The 19,822-nt window shown below is 47.4% G+C and overlaps 1 protein-coding gene across 1 annotated transcript; it reads right to left on the bottom strand.

The window, feature by feature from the left end:
• Positions 1-971: 971 nt before the first annotated feature.
• Positions 972-15,430, bottom strand: CHRM1 (cholinergic receptor muscarinic 1). The gene is made up of 2 exons (XM_081842352.1): positions 15,334-15,430; positions 972-3,658 (listed from the first exon to the last, which is right to left on the bottom strand). The coding sequence occupies exon 2, from the start codon at positions 3,560-3,562 to the stop codon at positions 1,979-1,981; it is 1,584 nt and encodes a 527-aa protein (XP_081698478.1). The 5' UTR covers positions 3,563-3,658; positions 15,334-15,430; the 3' UTR covers positions 972-1,978.
• Between the last annotated feature and the right edge of the window lie 4,392 nt (positions 15,431-19,822).

Below are 19,822 nucleotides of genomic sequence, written 5' to 3'. Positions count from 1 at the left end.
TTCGATTGGCAAGCCTAAGCGGCTCAGTGGTTTAACCCACAGCCTAAATACAGCGCAGAAGACAGACACCATAATAAAGCAGGCCTTCCCCATCAGGCTGGCACAGGAGGGAAGGCATTTTCTAGGACAGTGTGTGTTGCAAAATGTACATGCAAAATCTCAAGACTTGCCAACACTTTTAGGCCCATGGGCACATTTGGATTTTTCAGGGAGTGCCATGGGTGCCACCTCCAATAGTCCATTCTCCCTGCTTCCTGGATCACCTCGTTCCTAAGACATAGAAGGAAAGAGTACGCCACACACACTCCTTATATTTCCCAGTCATCTGGGTGAAGGTTAGACACAATAGAATTAATCTGAGCCTTGAAAAGTACATAGAGTTGAAAGAGGAAGTGGGAATGAATGTCGCTTTTCCAACTTCCTCCTTCAGGTCTATGTACTTTACATGGGAGCTTCCCCACCTCTTGACTAAGGGGGTACTGGGAGGGGGAGAGGGCAGAGGCACCCCAAGCATCAGGGGAAGACCTCAAAGTTATCCTTGCGCCCACAGGTGCCACGTTGGAAATCCCTGCGTTATCTGAAGCCCAAGAAGCTTGCATTCCCTTCAAAATTGTACATTTATGCAGATTTAATGGATGCTCAGTGGATTAAGTAGCTCAAACTTCTTTCATTGGGCCATGGCCTTATTTGTAATCATGGGCGACATTAAGATTGCATGCTTTTGTTTTGTTTTGTTTTGAAAAGGTGAAGCAAGTTCATAGAATCGTTAAAAGCTGGAAATGGCGTTAGACGTTTATCTAGCCCAACTACCTGCTCTGAGCAGGATCTATAACTTACTCATTTCATTACATTACATTTATACCCCACCTGTCCTTCACAGAGCTCAAGGCGGCATACATGATTTCCCTCCCCCATCCCATTTTAATCCTCACAACAACCCTGTGAGGTAGGTTAGGCTGAAGGTGATAACTCTCCAGGCTCTGCTCAGATGCCCTCAGCAAAGGAGAGCCTGCCATCTTCCTGGGCAGCCCGCTCTGTTTCACTGCTGCACACCTCTTTCCATTACAAAGTTTCTCCTAATCTTTAGTCCAAAACAGCTTCCTTGCAATTTCCACCCATTGCTCCCAGTTCTGCCTTCTGGAGAGGCAAACAACAGTAAGTCTGTTCCATCTTCTGTACAACACGGACTTGCTGAAGACTATTGTGTCTCCTCTTCTCTTTTCCACCCAACAACTTCCACCATTCTACATAGGATTTGTAAAGCACACATTTTTATTGTCGTCCTAACAACAGAAACAATGAGCAAGGCAAACAAGAATCACGTGGATAGGGTTTTAGCTAGTGTTAGTGTAGCTTAGATCCATTCATTCCAATGGGTCTGATCTGAGAACTTAGTTGGATACACCTTTGGTTTTCTCTCTCTCTCTCATAAAGTCTCTGCCAATAAACCTATAAATTCCAAAATCTGAATAACGAAGGGATACTGATTCAATCTGCACTTTCCCTACAACTTACTCTGCTTCCTTTATTCCTTTTGCAAAGAATTTGTGGTGGCCTAGAAGTTGACAGAGGAACACTTTATTTTCTGGAACAAATTTTTTCGCAGACAGCCTACTTCTGAATACCAGATTCTGGGGGGTCTAGGTGGCTGAAGCCTTTATGTCCTGGTCTAGGATGGAGTGTCCCAGTGGTTCTTATGTTCTTAGGAGCAAAATGTCTTCTGAGCTTAAAAGTGTATATATATATTTAAGCATCCATTATGGGGGAGACCACCTCTGTGCCTCTGCAGTGCTGAATTCTGTAAACATACCCAGGCATATCATAGTTCCAAAATATAAATACCTAGCCCTGAAATTGGGAAGGATCTCTGTTCCATCTCCCTCTCTGTTTGCCCTTCCTTATTTTATGCACCACATCGGGGCCTCCGTGCCCCCTGCTCAATGGACCAGCGCCGCCTAGGAGTTGCTCCCTTCTCCCTCTAGCGTCGCCGACCCCCACGACACTGCAGCAGCATCCGGAAGGTGGTCCGGAACGACTTATTGCAGAGGGCATAGCACATGGGGTTGATGGTGCTGTTGACATAGCAAAGCCAGTACCCCAGTTTCCAAAGGCCTTTGGGGATGCATCCCTGGCAGAAAGTCGACACCAGCACCATGATGTTGTAGGGAGTCCAGGTGATGATGAAGGCCAAAAGGATGGCGCTGAGCGTCCGGGCTGCTTTCTTCTCCTTCATCAGAGAGAGTGTTTTCCTTTTGGAGACACGATTCTTCCTCCTCTTCCTCCTGAAGGCTTGGCTCTTGGCCGCTGCTGGAGTCTTCTCCATCAGGGGTGGCATTGCTGCTTTCTTGAGCTTGTTCTCCATGACCGGAGGTTGCCTTGGGATTCCAACGAGGACCTTTCCGCCCGCCCAGTTCCTACTGGACACTGCCTTGGGATCTCGGCACTGGCCTGGCCGTGGGGGCTGCAGGACAGTGTTGATCATGGGCAGGCGGATGACTGCTGAGCAGATGGTGTGGACTTCGAAGGGCTGTTCCTCGCCCTCGGATGACGTCAAGGAGTCGGCAGAGGCCTCCTCCACTTCCTCGTCCTCCGTGTTGTTCCAGCTGCCATTGCTGCTTTGGTCTACGAACAGACCCCCGGCCCTCTGCCCAGCAGGAAAGCAGCATGTCTGCAGAGGAAGGACAACCACGGCAGAGGAAGCTGCGACAGCATGGGATGGCTCTGAGCTGCTACTGCTGCTGCCCCCGCTGCCACTGTTTGGGAGTATTCTGGAGGCAGCCTGGGGTTTGTTCCCAAACTCTGAGCCCTGTAGTCCAGACAGTTCCTTGGCTCTCTTCTGGATCTCCTGGAAGATCTTCCAGTAGAGAGCCACCATTATGATGACGGGGAGGTAGAAGGCCGCAATGGCCGTTCCGAAGGTGATGATTGGCACAGAGAAGAACTGGATGTAGCAATCGTCCTCGGGGACTGTCCGCTTGCCGACAAAGTTCTGCCAGAACAAGATGGCGGGTGCCCACAGGATAATGGAGATCAGCCAAGCCAAGCCTATCATAACAGCGGCCCTCTTGGGTGTCCGCTTGGCTCTGTAGGTGAGTGGGCGGGTGATGGAGAAGTAGCGGTCGAAGCTGATGACCAACAGGTTCATGACAGACGCGTTGCTGGCAACGTAGTCTAGGGCCAGCCACAAATCGCAGGCCACACTGCCCATCGCCCACCGCCCCATGACAATGTAGGTGGTGTACAAGTTCATGGAGATGGCTCCAATGATGAGGTCGGCGCCAGCTAAGCTGAGCAAGAAGTAATTGTTAACGGTCTTCAGCTCCCGGTTGACCTTGAAAGAGATCATCACCAGAAGATTCCCCACCACAGTGACAAAGGAAATGATCCCCGTCGTCAAAATGATCAAGACCACCTCCCAAAGAGAGTGCCCACCTTCTGAAGGAGGCTTGGTGGGTTCCAGGGTGTCGTTTGGAGCTAGTGGGTTGCTTGAGATGTTCATGGTGTCACCGTGAAGTCTCTCCTGCCCACCATCTAGAAAAGGGTTCCAGGAAGACAGCCACATGGGTATGTGGAACAAGGTCCTTTTTTACTTCTGACGGCCACTTCAGATTAAAAGGAAGTGGCAGTTGCAGACTGTCTTTCAGCTCAAGGACTTCACCTGGAAGGAGAGGAATGGAGACAGAAGTAAGTAACATAACCCGATGCCTGCAAAGCCTACATTGGTGGTCCCAGATAGATCCCCGCTCCAACTCTGAGCCTTTTTTTTCTAGTCCTCTTAGAAAAACAGTTGCAAAGCAAAATGTGCAGGTATCCTCCTAAGTGAAATCTGTGAAATGAGACAACCTGCCTGTTCCACTTGTAAGACATTTTAGCCAATGAGTGAAGTCAGAGCTATGATTGATGCACTTCCTGTTTGGACCCCAGGCGATATAAATCCCTGATCTCCTAAAGAGCTCTTGTTTCAACCTCCCCCTTCAATGCACTTTTCTGGCTTCTGTCTTATTTTCTAAGTGGAAGCTCAACAGGTTAAGCCTTTTCTCATACAATTATGGGAAAAGCTTCTCCGTGGTAGAGCATGAGGCTCTTGACCTGGGGTGGGGAACACATTTTGCAGGGGGAAATCACACTGTGAAATTGCGCGAGATTGTGGCATCCAAAATGGCCACTATTCTCTAGTGATTAAAAAAGGATGCCCCAGTATTTCCGGGACACTTGTGGGGTATGCATTTGTCTCAATTTGCCTGCACGGTGCTTAAGTGGAGGTTAGGCAATGCCCTGTCTTTACTGAACATTTGCAAGAACATAAGAAGAGCCTGGCTGCTGGATCAGGCCAAAGCCCCATCTTGCCCAGCATCCTGTTTTCAGTTTCCAACCAGATGCTCGCAAGCAGGACCTGAGCATAGCAGAGAAATCTCCACTTGTGATTACGAGCAACTGGCACACTGCCTCCAATAACAGAGGTAGTGTATAGCCATTGTGGCTAATAGCCATTCATTCTGTTTGGCTTGTGGGAAGATTACATGACATGGATCATTCATCTTGATTTGCTTGCAGGGCTTTTACACATCTTACCAATCATTCGCTCATCCATCCATCCATCCATCATCTCCCCATCACATTTCCAACTGCAAAACGTCTGGTGTGTGTGTGTGTGTGTGTTTTAAGTGGGTTTGTTGCATCAAAGCACTTAAATGTACAAACCTTAAATTCCTCCTGCAAAACATTTATTAATTTTTACTTTCATAAAAGTAAAAAGGCAGCATTGCAATATCTAAGAATAAAACCAGCAAGAAGCATCCACTGTTAAATGCCGATGAGCTAAAAAGGAGAAAATTCATATTGCAAAGGAGGCCTGCGTTGAAAAGGGTGCCATTCCAGACCCTCCAAGTGTCCCTATTTTCCAGGAACAGTCCTGGATTTACAAAAGCTGTCCTGGTTTCTGATTTGATCCTGGAATGTCCCGCTTTTGCTTAGGGCATTCCTATTTTCATCAGGTAAATGTTGGAGAGTATGGCATTATTGGACCCCCGAACCAAGGAGATAAGTAACTATACATCTGAAGCACACCCCCAACCTTTAGAAGACATCTGAAGCAACCCAGTCAGATGGGTGAGGTATAAATAATAAAATTGTTGTTGTTGAGTAGGATGTCCCTATTTTCATCAGACAAATGTTGGAGGGTATGCCATTCTCAGAAGGCATCTGAAGGAAGAAAGGGATGGTTTCTGCCAAATCGCCTACTGGCAGTGAGTTCCACAGGGCAAGGCTTACCATCCTAAGGCTCTGGACCCTTGCAAAGGTGAGCCGAACCTCAGGGGTATGGGGAAACCCCTAGAAATGCCCCAACAGAGGATCTCAAGGCTCATGGTGGAGCATAAGGAATCAGGAAGGATTTTTAAGGTCTTTTGAGCCCCAGTTGTTTAGGCTTTGTGAATTAACCCAAGTACCTTGACCCAGTAGCAAATGGCGACAGTCTGCAGGTGATCTAAGAAAATAAATCTAGCGTACCTGAAGGCCTGCCATATGGGATATGGGGGAAACAGCTGCATCTACAATGTCCTCACCTCACCTCCTGTCCCTCCCTGGGCAGCTTGGAAGGTCTCCTTTGGTCTTTCTCCTCCTTCCTTTCTCCTTTCTTTCTCTCCCTCCTGTCCACCAAGGGGCAGCTGAGGGTGACGGCGGCAGTGGGGGGTTTCTCAAGCAGAAAGAGCCGGCCGCTGTTCCTTTCAAAACTGCTCCTTGTGGGGCTTCCCCCACTTCTTCTCTGTCTTCCCCTTGTGTCAATATTCCATAGTCACGAGTTCAAACAGAACCTCCTGGCACCACAGAGGCACCTTGGGAGAGAAGGAAGCCGAGGCCTGATTAAAATAGGGAGGCTTGTGGCTCAGGGGCAGGACCTGCTGGGTATGCAGGAGGTTCCAAGTTCAAGTTAAAAAAGAACTCGGGTAAGTGATAGAACAGGGGATGCGGGTGGTGCTGTGGGTTAAACCACAGAGCCCAAGCGGCCCAATCTCCAAGCGGTGTGAAATCCCAGGGACTTACTCAGGGTTTGTCCCTTCCTCTCCAGGGTTTCCCCCGTGCAATCTGAGACAGCGCCTGTGCGAAGCTAATTCCTCCTCTGCTCTCTTCATACCTTTCCTGGTTCTGGGAGACCAGCAGGGATGGGAGCTTGTCGCAGCAGGAGGGAGAGACATCCCTGCCTCTTGGCCACCCTCCTTGCTCTCGCCTGCTTCAGTTTCTGCTTCTGTTTCTTCTTCAGCTTCAGGCTCCTCCCTCTGACCTCCCCTTGCCGTCCCACCACCACTCCCCAGGCCCTGAGCCTTCTTCCCTCAGGGGTTCCCCAGCTCTTTCCTTTCCCACCATTCCTCTGCACCCAAGCAGTCTGTGAGACAGCCACACTTTTGCCATTTCCCCTAATATAACACACCGTTCTATGTTAACTTCACCAATGCATGCATTTCTGTGCCCATTGCTCTCCACTACGTGCATTTTTTGGTACAGAATTTTTGCTTGCAGAACTGCACCACCAAATTTGAAGCAGTGCTGTTTTCGAAGGATTGCATGCCTTGTTTTGGGAAGGGCAAAGCAGGGAGGCTTCCTTTTCAACATGAACCAGACTGAAATCCACCCCCCCCTTGCCCCCAATTCTCTAGACCCAGGTGCCAGGCTTACGGCACCAGCCTGCTTCATCCTCGTATTTTCGGGCCGTGATTTTTCTTGCCTGCTCCAAATGGTTTCTAAACCTCTACCAAGGCAGGGAGGAGAGGGGCTTGCCAAGTGAGGAGGCCAGGTGCGTGTGTCTTGCGGATCGGGCCAAGAGCGGAGCGTGGTCGAGAACGCTGCCTCTCTTAGGCATCCGTCCGTTGGCGGAAAATATTTACATTAGCTTTTGATGAATGGAGCTCTGGATGTCATCATGGAGGTGCTGATGGGGAAAGAGCTGCTCTTGCCACCCTCCTCCTCGGTCTGTACATCTTTGGGCGGCGAGGCTCAAGAGCGCTAAGCCATCTGGAATATCCTGTGCCTATGTAGGTGCTCCAAGCCAGAGGAGGCCTGCCTTCTATTTGTCAACAAGAGGCAATCTCTCGGGTGCCAGAATTGGGAGACGGAGGAATTTGACCCAGGGAGAGGGGTAAAACATCAGCGTGTTCTCCTGCCCAAACATTAGTTCTCTGGGACATTAGAAGGACAAAATTAACCCTGACAAACAGGATCGAAGCTCCAGGAAGTTTGGGAATTGTAGTATGACACAGGCAGCGGAAACCTGCCCTAAGCTGCGACTGCCGTTACAATTGGGAAAAGAAAACAGAAGGGCTGGAGAAGGGAAGACAGAGTTGAAAGGAGAATCAGGGGGCCTTCCTGACTTGCCCAGCCAGGGGCATAGCATGGGTTGCCGGTGCCCAGGGTGGGGCAAGTGTTGTGCCCTTGTGATGAATTGGGCAGCAGCTCGTCCCCTTGCTGGCCATTGTCTAATTAAGGGAGTGTCTCCTTGCAAACTGGCCCCAGCCTGGGAGTAGAGATAATGCAGAGAAACATGGAGCCAGGAACATTTTTGTCCCCATCTTCCGGACTTCTACATGATGGGCTCATCCACACTTCCCTTTATCCCGCAGTTTCTAGGCATGGGTATGAGAAGTTTTTCTTTCGCCCCACGACTCTCCCTGTGGGAAAGGCACTCTGTTTGTTTGTTTGTTTGTTTGTTTGTTTGTTTTTAATTTTGTTTTCATTACTTTTTGTGATAGAAAACAAACAAATAAGCAAGGAAAAGTACATGTAGCATCTCCACTTTCAATTCATAGCATCTTTTCTCACAGTTCATTTACATTCAGTATGAGACACTGGACTCAACTATACAGCTGCAAATGAAACGTTTTAAGTGTGTTGTAAAGTGCATTATACAAATGTGACACTAGATGGCGATGGTGAGCTATGGCAAATTCAATATATATTTCAAAACTTTTTAAAAAAAGCATTTTCACAACATTTTTAATATGTGTCTAGATTCTGCCACTATTGTCATAGACTTTTTGGGGGGGGAAGAGGTGGAGGGAGAGGGAGGGGGTTGTGGGGGGTGTTGATGACATTTTCATTCTATTGCATAGTGTTTGTGGCAGGGTTTTTGTGTCTACCACCCAGAGTGGCTGGGGAAATCCAGTCAGGTAGGCATGGTACAAATAATAAAGTTCTTCTCATCATTATTACCGCTGAATCGGAACAATGCCAATCCGTAACAAACCTGATTGACTTTTGTTCTGATTCAGTGGTAAACAATGGGCTTTCCTGGGGAAAGCAGTAGGACAAAAGGAAATACCTCTTGGACCCATGCCTAGGAATCATGGAATCATGGATGAGCCGTGGGACTAAAGAACCACCAGCGTAGCTAGCCGCTCGGGTGCCCAGTGCGGTGCACGCATCCTGCAGCCGGAGGTGGGGTGTGCTGCGTGGAGCCTCTCTGCCACCTCCCCCTCAGCTGTAAGGCGGCTGAGAGAGAGGCAGTGGGCAAACGCAAGCTCCACACTGCCGTTTCAGGCAGCGCCAAGCCTGCAGTCGCTCAAGCCACCACGTCACTCCCAGGAGAGACGCGTAGCTCGGGCATGCTGCAGGCCCCGTGGTAAGTGCCAGCCCCCACAGTGTGGCGCCCAGTGCCAGCCACATTTCATTGCATTTCTTGTCTGAACTTAAAAGTTTCATGAGCCCATTTTTTAATTATTATTTTTAAAAACTCATATTTTTGTCATTTTGTCACACCCCCCCTCAGTGATGACACCTGGGGCGGCCCACACCCACTACACCCCCTTCCTCCGCCACTGTATAGAACAAGAAGCTGAGAGGGAGTGCTGAGAGGGAGTGGGTTGTAAGTTCAAAAGTGGGCAGGTAGGTGGCTGGGTGGGGGCTGGCTAGGGGTAGAGGGAGGTTTGTTGGGCAGCCCTAATACAACAGCCTCAACTGGTGTGTGACTCACAATATCGGCGTGCATTTGTGGGAACGTTTTGCGTCTCACTTTCTTGAACCCTCTGGAATCTGCCAAAGCGTGTTCTTACTCACACTGTGTTTATGGAATAAAATCGCAGAGTGACACCCCTGCGCTGCCTGCCTTCCTCTCTTTCTCTGCCGCTGCTGTAAGTCAGCGTGCTGTTCTATTTTGGGGTTTGGTGCACGGAAAGGGCGGTGCGTTGCATGGATGCTCATGGGAGAGCGGGGAATGTGGCACCCGATTGGCTGCGGCCAGAGGTGGTGGCATTCCACAGCTCCACAGGCAGGGCGCTAATCATTACTTTCAGCGTCGCAAAGGTTCGTAATGTACATGGAAGCTGTGTGAAGTATTGCTCCAGTACAGTTCCAACAGTTGCTATTTTCAGGTGCGATTCAGTCACAAATTCCAGTTAGTGCAGGTTGCGCAATGATTCAAGTTGGTTTGGAGTTCTTGCGCAACAAACCAGCATGCCCTTCAACATTTCTCCGGTGAAAATCGGGACGTCCTAAGGAAAACATTCTGGAATCAAATCAGAAACCAGGGTGGCTTCTGTAAATTCGGGACTGTTGCTGGAAAATCGGGAGGGTCTGAGTTACCTCCCATTGGACATTTTGTGATAAGGGGAATGTAGACCCTCCAACATTTCTCTGATGAAAATAGGGATGTCCTATTCAATGATGATGATGATGATGCTCCACACAGGCACTCTGGGTAGCTTTCAACATATATAAAAACATAATAAAACAGTAAACTTTTTTTTTAAAAAAAATCCTTATATAGGACTACCCTCAGATGTCTTATATAGGTTGTATAGTTACTTATCTCCTTGGCTCAGGGGCTGCATAACTCCATACCCTACAACATTTATCTGATGAAAATAGGATTCCCCTAAGGAAAATGGGGACATTCCAGGATCAGCTCAGAAACCGGGACACTTGGAGGGTCTGGAATGGCACTGTTTTCAACTTAGGCCTCCTTTGCAATATGAATTTTCTTTTTTTAGCTCATCGGCATTTAACAATGCTTTTGTGGATGCTTCTCGCTGGTTTTATTCTTAGATATTGTAATGCTGCCTTGAAATGTTTTTACGAAAGCAAAAATTAATAAATGTTTTTGCGGGAGGAATTTAAGATTTGTACAATTAAAGTACATCAAAGCGTCAGGAATACACACGGGAAAGTGTGGGATAAACGATGACTTGATGGAACCTCACCTGACCTCTCTGCAAAAATGCTCAGTAAATAGCCGATGACGTGTAGCCACCCCACAGGCGTTGCCTGCAAACAAATTAGGAGGAATGCTCAATAAACAGGTCACCTGATGTGGCCTACGTCTGAGCATGAGCAGAGAGACTTTGTTGTAAAAGAGGAGTGGGGAAACTTTGTCCGTCTTTATTTTTGCAGGTGGATGACATAAATTGCTCCCTCCAGCACCAAGTAACAAAAACCTCCATGTCGAGACACAGTGTGGTGTAGTGGTTAGAGGGTTGGACTATGACCTGGGAGACTCAGATTCCAACACCTGCTCTGCCATGAAGCTCACTAGGTCAAGCACCTGTCTCTCAGCTTCACCTTAGTTGTAAGGATAAATGGGGAGTGGGGGGAAGAATAATCTCTGCCATTTTGAGCTCCTTGGGGGAATGGTGGGATGCAAATAAACCCTTAAAAAGGTAAAGGTAAAGGACCCCTGACAGTTAAGTCTAGTCACAGATGACTCTGGGGTTGCGGTGCTCATTTCGCTTTACAGGCCGAAGGAGCTGGCGTTTGTCCGCTCCGCAGACAGTTTTTCCAGGTCATGTGGCCAGCAGGACTAAGCCGCTTCTGGCGCAACAGGACACTGACACCAGAGCAGCGCACGGAAACGCCGTTTACCTTCTTGCCAGAGCGGTACCTATTTATCTACTTGCACTTTTGGGTGTTCTTTCAAACTGCTAAGTTGGCAGGAGCAACAGGAGCTCACCCTGTTGTGGGGATTCGAACCACCGACCTTCTGATCGGCAAACCCAAGAGGCTCAGTGGTTTAGACCACAGCGCCACCCTCATCCCTTAGCGTGACCTTAACTCCTGTTCTGTTCTTGCAGTGGATGAATGAACTTGAACGGTTTGTTTGCGTTTTGTAATTTTGACTATAGTATTAATAAACATGATCTGTTCTGTGCACATTGATGTTCAAAGGTTGTTGCCGTCTCAGCCTAACCTACCTTGCAGGGTCGTTGTGAGGGTAGGATATAAAGGGAGAAAACCATGTCTGCCACCTTGGAGGAAAGGTGGGCTTATCAAGTACAAATGTCCAGTTTCATAGCCAGCATCTGACTTTCCAAAAGCACCAGCCTGGCTGCAGTTAGAAACGAGTGGCGGTGCAGATAGACCTAGGATCTGATGCATTACATAATGGTGTCTTTTATATCTGCAGACGCATCCATTCTCAATTGATGCCCAGAGTCGGGGACCGTCTGCCTGCTTACCCTTATTTAATTTCTCTCCTTCTAAAAGCCTTAATTTGAAACAGAAGGCAGTTGTTTACAACCTTGCCAGGGGTCCAGCAAGGCCCCTGAAGGGAATCTAACGCAGGGACATACGGAGAGCCTGGCTGCTTCTGCTGGACCACACCAAAGGCCCGTCTAGTTCAGCATCCTTTCCTCCCAGTGGCCAGGTAGACGCTCCAATGGGAAGCTGGGAAGCAAAGCCAGTGGTCAAGGGTAGGGTAGGAGTAATGACAAACCTAGACGGCATCTTAAAAAGTAGAGACATCACCTTGCCAACAAAGGTCTGTATATTAAAAGCTATGGTTTTCCCAGTAGTGATGTATGGAAGTGAAAGCTGGACCATAAAGAAGGCTGATCGTCGAAGAACTGATGTTTTTGAATTATGGTGCTGGAGGAGACTCTTGAGAGTCCCATGGACTGCAAGAAGATCAAACCTATCCATTCTGAAGGAAATCAGTCCTGAGTGCTCACTGGAAGGACAGATCCTGAAGCTGAGGCTCCAATACTTTGCCACCTCATGAGAAGAGAAGACTCCCTGGAAAAGACCCTGATGTTGGGAAAGATTGAGGGCACAAGGAGAAGGGGACGACAGAGGACGAGATGGTTGGATAGTGTTCTCGAAGCTACAAACATGAGTCTGACCGAACTGCGGGAGGCAGTGGAAGACAGGAGTGCCTGGCATGCTCTGGTCCATGGGGTCACAAAGAGTCGGACACAACTAAATGACTAAACAACAACAACAAGGGTAGGAGTGCCTTGTTTCTAGAAGGAAAATTCAGGACACAAAAGTTGTTAAGCTTTTTTTTGGGGGGGGGGGATGAAAAATCGCACTAAAATGCTGATGGAATTTCATGAAGACTTAAAAACAAAAGATCAGAAACTGATGTAAAATAGTGGAGAAGTGAAATTAAGGCTGGAAAATTGAGAACCAGGAAAATCAAGTTGGACAGATTCACCTGTCCCTTGCGTGGGGTGGGGTGTCTTGACTTTTCCCACCTTTTTTTGCTGTGGGAAAGAGAAACCAGATCTTCCAAAAGCTATGTGAAAAGAATAAAACGTAGCACATGTGCATTGCAAAGCTTGCAGGAAACTTTTGAGGCTGCCTTCGCTGGCAGGTGGTTAATGTTACTGCTGGGGGCGGGGGGCGGACTGGGGAAGTGAGCCCCCACTCAGCTCTCTCCAGAGAAGTGGAACATTTGTCTCATATCTTCCCCATATAAGCTGTCCCCGTCTGCTTAAGCCACGTGCTTGCAATTCCACAGAACTTGTGAGAGCTTCTAAACACTGAAGTGTTTGGAACTTTTCATTCGAGCGCGCAGGATTGAGCCCCTGAACCTCTTTCCAGTGCCATGGCTTGGCCCAGAAAGACATTTGATTTGACTGATTATCTGTACACTGCTCCTCCAACAACGACACCGCGCTCAACGCAGCTCCAGATAATTACAAAGCACTGAAAATTAGCAAGCAACCTTTCTATCACAGTAACCGTACTGAGCACAATAGCACAGAATTAAACTGATGCGGGTGGCGCTGTGGTCTAAACCACTGAGCTCCTTGGGCTTGCCGATCGGAAGGTCAGCGGTTCGAATCCCCACCATGATGGGGTGAGCTCCCTTTGCTCGGTCCCAGCTCCTGCCAACCTAGCAGTTTGAAAGCATGCCAGTGCAAGTAGATAAATAGGTACCGCTGTGGCGGGAAGGTAAACGGCGTTTTCCATGCGCTGCTCTGGTTTCGCCAGAAGCGGCTTAGTCATGCTGGCCACATGACCTGGAAAAACTGCGGACAAACGTCGGCTCCCTCGGCCAGTAAAGCGAGATGAGCACTGCAACCCCAGAGTCGTTTGCGACTGGACTTAACTGTCAGGGTCCTTTACCTTTACCTTTTAAAGTGATTCAGTTAACATGGAATGTTTCTTGGGGTGGTATGTGGAGACAAATTATTATATGCATTTTCAGAAAACGAAAACTCAACGCTCCCTCGCAAGCAGCAGCACATTGTTACAGAAAGTAATGGTGACAGTGCCTCTGAGCATATAGTCACCTTGCTTTGGGGAGAGGGGGAATCCCATGTTTCTCTGTTCTGAGAATCCTTTACATTATAATGACACTTTTCCTTCTTGGACCGCAAGGGGGCGTACATGGTTCTCTTCCCCTTTCCCAATTTTATCCTCACAACAGCCCTGAAAGGTAGGCTTGGGCTGAGAGATACTGGCGGGTCCAAGGTCCCCAGTCGTCTTCCATGTCTCAGGCCAGGGATGCTGAGTTGCGCCCAACATTGGAGGGGCCCATTGCGCATGCATGACGTCACACGTACGATGTCCCCCAACCCTTCTTGAGCAGGGGCAATGGGTCCCTTAATCTGGAAAAGGTGAGGTACACATAAAACAGTCTTCTTGGTACTAATTCTGGGTTCTCTGTTCAAATGAGAACAGCACTGCTTTCTCATTCCAAGCAAAACCAATTTGCTTGGAAGTAAATCCTTCTGAAATGAATTGGAAATGCTTCTGAGTGAGCACGATTAACAAACAGGCCTTCTCTTGCCCGTGGTTCCTCATTGTAGCCCACAACTGTTTCTCTTCTGCCATCTGACTTACGCTTGCGATGCAAACCATCCCCTTCCAATCTCCAAGGGCACAGGATGGGCAGGAAGCATTTCTGTGTGTCTGTTGAGGAAATTCTTTCTGTTGTTAAACGGCAAGCAAAATTCTTTCCCACAATTTTTCATTTGATGGGTGAATGTCTCAGTTTTGGTTTCCCTCCACATTTCCACAGCGGTTTGTGAATGCTGTTTTTAAAGGGCTTATGAAAATTCAATTTAGGATGAATTTCTCCTGCTATGCACATTTCCTTTTTTTGGTATGCAATTTTGCCCATCATACACATTTTTCGTAAAGCAATTTCCTCTAATATAGTGCAATTTTTCTGCATGCTAATTTTTGGCTTTACATGCATAGACACACATTTTACCCCAGCGCTTCTATTTTGGTACATGTCACTTGGCCCGAGAACTGCATTGCCATATTCTGAGAACCGTCAACGTTTGCTGGGTTTGAATGAGGTAGGCTTGCCTTCAAATGCGAACAGAATCAAATTTGTCTTTCATTTCTAGGTGAAATGTGTTTATTTCTAATGAGCTTCTAGTCTATATTAAATCTAACACTCCATTCCAGAGAGGCAGCTGTGCTAGCCTATTCAGGCAAACAAACACAGAAAGAGCCTTGTGGCACAATAAAACTAGACTCTTTATTGCGGCTGAAAGCTTTATGCCACAGAATAACTGTGGATGTTTAGGTCTACAATCCACCAACCATCAGTGATTTGACACAGACAGATAATATCAAAAGAGCTCAGTGGGTAATGAGGCTGGTTTTTAGGCCTGAGAGTCACTGTCCTGGGTCAATTCGCCAGGATTTGTCCCCTTACATTGAACAAAAGCATTTCCCAGGCATTTGTAATTTCCCATTACGTTGGACAAAAGCATTTTCCAGGTAGTCAACAGTTTTGGTAGGAATCAGCCACATGCTGGCAAATTCAGGTTGCGCAATTCAGGCTGATTTGGAGCATTTGCACAACAAACTCCCCCCCCCCCGCAACTCCCTCCCAGACTTCTTTTTATAAGGAAAACGATAGGCAATGCACAATAAATTGTGGGATAGCCGTTGCTTTGATGCTACGCCATCTAACATGCCCACAAACAAATCAGAACAAGTGCTAGATAAATTGCCACGGTTGTCTTAGCCTCCCTGCAAACTTTGTGCAAACAAGACAGGATGAATGCTCATGAAAACAGATTGTCTGGAAATGGCCTCAGCTGTGCCTTAGATCGTGTCGATCTCTAAAGGCTACAAGGCAGTTGACATGAATGCCTCACTTACCTTCCTGAGCCCTGACTCAGATTCTCGGATCATAGCCCATCCAGGTGAGATGACTGCTGGCCTCTCTGGTTCCTTTGAGACTCACTGAAGACTTGCCTGGTCTCCAGCCGAGGGCTTTTGCTCTTTCTGGGAAGTCTGGTAGTGGGAGCAAACAGCAGACTGGAAGAAGAAGGGAAAAAAACACCCACCCAGCACTCCAATAAACCATCCTCCTCTCCTTCGCTCCCTCTGCTGGATACGAGACCAAGAGTGAGACTCCTGGCTTTGTGGGAGGATTTTAGAAGGTTGTTATGGATTTGACAAATACGAAATGGATTAGTAGCATAGGAAGCTGCCTTCAGCTGAGTCGGACCATTGGCCCATCTAGCTCCATATTGTCTGCACTGACTGGCAGCAGATCTCGTCAGGGTTTCAGGCAGAGAATCCAATCCTAACCCTATCTGGAGATGCTGGGGATGAACCTGGGGCATCAAGCATTTAAGCTCCATCGCTGGCCAATGGCACTTTCCAGCTTTTAAAAAAAAAAAATCCTTACTGTAAAAAAAAGAAAGAAAGCCACAAATATACCTCTGCTTTGGTAACTGGAAACAGAAATGCTGACTTTTGTTTAGAAGGCTGGGTGTGAGAAGGGGTGTAGCCATGGGTTTAGTGTATTTTTATTTATTTACTTGATTTGGGGGCAGCTGTCCCCCTGCCCCTGGCTACACCCATGGTTGCAGCTTTGTGGTTGAGCATCAGTCGGAACTGTGACGTGGGTGGCGCTGTGCGTTAAACCACAGAGCCCAGGGCTTGCCAATCAGAAGGTTGGCGGTTCGAATCCCCGCGACAGGTGAGCTCCCGTTGCTCAGTCCCTGCTCCTGCCCACCTAGCAGTTCGAAAGCACATCAAAGTGCAAGTAGATAAATAGGTACTGCTCCGGCGGGAAGGTAAACGGTGTTTCTGTGCGCTGCTCTGGTTCACCAGAAGCGGCTTAGTCATGCTGACTGCATGACCCGGAAGCTGTACGCCGGCTCCCTCAGCCAATGAAGCAAGATGAGCGCCGCAACCCCAGAGTCGGCCACGACTGGACCTAATGGTCAGGGGTCCCTTTACCTTTATCAGTCGGAACTGACACCGATGCTAACTTGAAGAACTAGACCTTGAAGAAATTGTGCTTGAGCTTGCTTTTCATAGAATCATAGAATTGTAGAGTTGGAAGGGACCCTGACAATCTATTATTATTATTATTATTATTATTATTATTATTATTATTATTATTTATTCCCCGCTCCAGTCACTCTGGGCAGCTTCCAACAGAACACTAAAATACAATCTAGTCCAACCCTGAGCAATGCACAAATATGCAGCTGTCCTATACTGGGATCGAACCTGCAACCCTGGTGTCATGAGCGCCACACTCTAACCAGCCCATTCCTTTCCCCTCAAGTGCCATGTTTATTTTTAGTTGAGAACAGTCTTAATGCTATCTCCCCCCCCCCCGCGAGCCTCTCTGAGAGCCTTTGGCTAAAGGGGCTATTGATTTAAATAAATTAAATAAATATGGCTAGGCTTTAGTAGGAATCATTACAGTCAAACCTTGGTTGTCGAATGCAATCTGTTCTGGAAGACCTTTCGACTTCCGAAATGTTCGACAACCAAGGCACAGCTTCCGATTGGTTGCAAAAGCTTCTTGCACTCAAGCGGAAGCCATGTCGGATGTTCAGCTTCTGAAAAACGCTCAAAATCCGGAGGATTTACTTCTGGGTTTTCCGTGTTCGGGAACTGAAACACATGATAATGGAGGTGTTTGGGAACCGAGGTATCAGATTGCTTAATCTTATTAATAGGAGGTGTTTGTTCGGTCTAGTGATATTTGTCTGGCTATTTACCTTTTGTTACATTTTGTAACTGCAGGTGTGTTATCCTGGAATGTTGCTGCCTAACATTTTATAGTGCAGAATTTATCTGATGTTGTGAGCTGCTTTGAGCATAGCTTGCCATGGAGAAGCAGCATTCAATTAAAATAATGCTTCTGGTGAATTCCTTGTAAACTAATATGCTTGCCTTGGTCTAGGCTTGTTTGTTGTTGTTGTTGTTTAGTCATTTAGTTGTGTCCGACTCTTTGTGACCCCATGGACCAGAGCATGCCAGGCACTCCTGTCTTCCACTGCCTCCCGCAGTTCGGTCAGACTCATGTTTGTAGCTTCGAGAACACTGTCCAACCATCTCGTCCTCTGTCGTCCCCTTCTCCTTGTGCCCTCAATCTTTCCCAACATCAGGGTCTTTTCCAGGGAGTCTTCTCATGAGGTGGCCAAAGTATTGGAGCCTCAGCTTCAGGATCTGTCCTTCCAGTGAGCACTCAGGGCTGATTTCCTTAAGAATGGATAGGTTTGATCTTCTTGCAGTCCATGGGACTCTCAAGAGTCTCCTCCAGCACCAGAATTCAAAAGCATCAATTCTTCAGCGATCAGCCTTCTTTATGGTCCAGCTCTCACTTTCATACATCACTACTGGTTGGTCTAGGCTAGTCTTCCCCTATGTCATACCCTCCAGCTGTACTGGGGCTGATGGGACTTGTAGTTCAAAATATCTGGAGAGCACCAGGTCAGCACAAGCCAGGATATGCTGAACAGGTGCGACAGAATATGTGCCTTGTCTGGTCTTTAACAGTTGTGTCAGTGTAAATTTCAGCCCACGTTCATTGCACTTCCTAAAACAGTACACAAACCAAAACTTGGACTTCTGCAGGTTTCATGATGCAGTTCTCCATCCAAAGACTGTGTACAAAAATATTTAGTTTTGTTTTCAAAGAAATGCTTTTAAAGAAACAAATACAGGTAAGGCTGGAACAATGGGAAACTGAGAGAAACCAAAATCGGCGGACTTATCAGTAATGTGCCAAACTGAACTAAAAACTGGGAAAATAAGAAACCGAGTGAAACTGAAATGGACATATGCGTCCATTCCTGAGGACAAATGGATCTGGCTTCAGCTTCTTTGGGGAAGACCTTAGCTTGGCAAAGCAAACCACGGTGCCCTGTGCATTTCCCATCTTCCAAACCATGGTTAGCTTAAGTGTACGGTGAGGTGTAGCATCGGTGACACTGAGACAGAGAAACAACAATAAAAAGTTAGGTGAGTGGATCTGCAGGCCAGAAGCCCATTTCCATAGTCACTGTACAAAGCAGAGCAGACAGGAAACAGCTGTGAGATTTAAAACATCTCTCCTTTGTACAGAGTAGTGCTGTATGTGGGAACTCGCTGGAACACGGGCCTAGATTAATGGGGTGAGCTTGCCATAGAACACAGCTGGGCCTTTCATGGGGAGAAAAAGGTCTTAGCCGTAGAGAAGGGCTGCAGAAAACAGCGGAGATGAGAGTGTTTTATTTTCTCCTACGTTTCTTTGCTCATTTCCCATTGGCAGGGCCTGTGTGCTCTATTCATATCCAGGAGCCTGGCTGGATGGAACCCCCAATTTGGCAGGCAGAAAAGCTCCGCTTTCTTTTATTTTCACCAAAGCAATTTTTCCTAGCCTTTCTGCCTTTGTAGAAAGTTATTGGTGGAAGAAAGAAGGGAGTTTTAAGGTTTGATTTCTCATGGTTAGGAATTGGGGGGGGGGGCAGCAGCTTGATTTTGCTTGCATTTTAATGAGGAATTATGCAATGCACACATTTCTGACCTGAAAGCACAACTATACTTCAAATTCCACACGTCTCTGAATTTTGCAACACATTTCTCCAACTCAACCATGTGTGCAAAAATGCACATATTAGGGGGACTGTGTGCATTAAAAAATGCACGCATGGGTAAAAAATCACACCCAAAAAGGTATTACGTTAGGAGAAGATTGCTTGGTATAAAAGTGCATATTAGTCAAAACTGCACACAGAAACATTATTGGGAGAAAATTGCACTAAAATGCTGACGAATCTTCATGAGCATTAAAAACAAAAATTGCAAATCACTGCAGCAATGTGAAGAACAGAATGTGAGATGGGGGGACGGGGAATGAGATACTGAGAAAAACTGAAATTGATTGAGCCATCCGTTCCCTACTCATGGTCCAGAGTAAAATATCTGAATGTTGCAGCACTTCCAGTCTCCTCTGAGGCTGAGAGATTTAGCCAATGGTTGGTGGAGACGTTTGAGAATGTAGCTTGATCTTCATTTTTCTGCAAACCAGCCTGATTATTGGGCTACTAGATTGGACTAGCCCAGTAGTCCAATAGAATTCTTCAGCTTCCTCCAGCCCCAGCATTGCCAGTGTGGTGTAGTGGTTTAGAGCGGTGGACTCGTAATCTGGTGAACTGGGTTCGCTTCCCCGCTCCTCCACATGCAGCTGCTGGGTGACCTTGGGCTAGTCACACTTCTCTGAAGTCTCTCAGCCTCACTCACCTCACAGAGTGTTTGTTGTGGGGGACAAAGGGAAAGGAGATTATTAGCCGCTTTGAGACTCCTTAAGGGGAGTGAAAGGCGGGATATCAAATCCAAACTCCTCCTCCTCCTCCTC

The sequence above is a fragment of the Podarcis erhardii genome (genome assembly GCF_964252035.2).
Source record: "Podarcis erhardii genome assembly, chromosome: 15".
Taxonomy (NCBI): Eukaryota; Metazoa; Chordata; class Lepidosauria; order Squamata; family Lacertidae; genus Podarcis; species Podarcis erhardii.
This window is presented reverse-complemented; position numbering and strand designations above follow the sequence as displayed.

What these genes read in the sequence shown, in the direction of transcription:
- CHRM1 (XM_081842352.1), bottom strand. Translation starts at nt 3,562, where the DNA reads ATGTGGCTGTCTTCCTGGAACCCTTTTCTAGATGGTGGGCAGGAGAGA.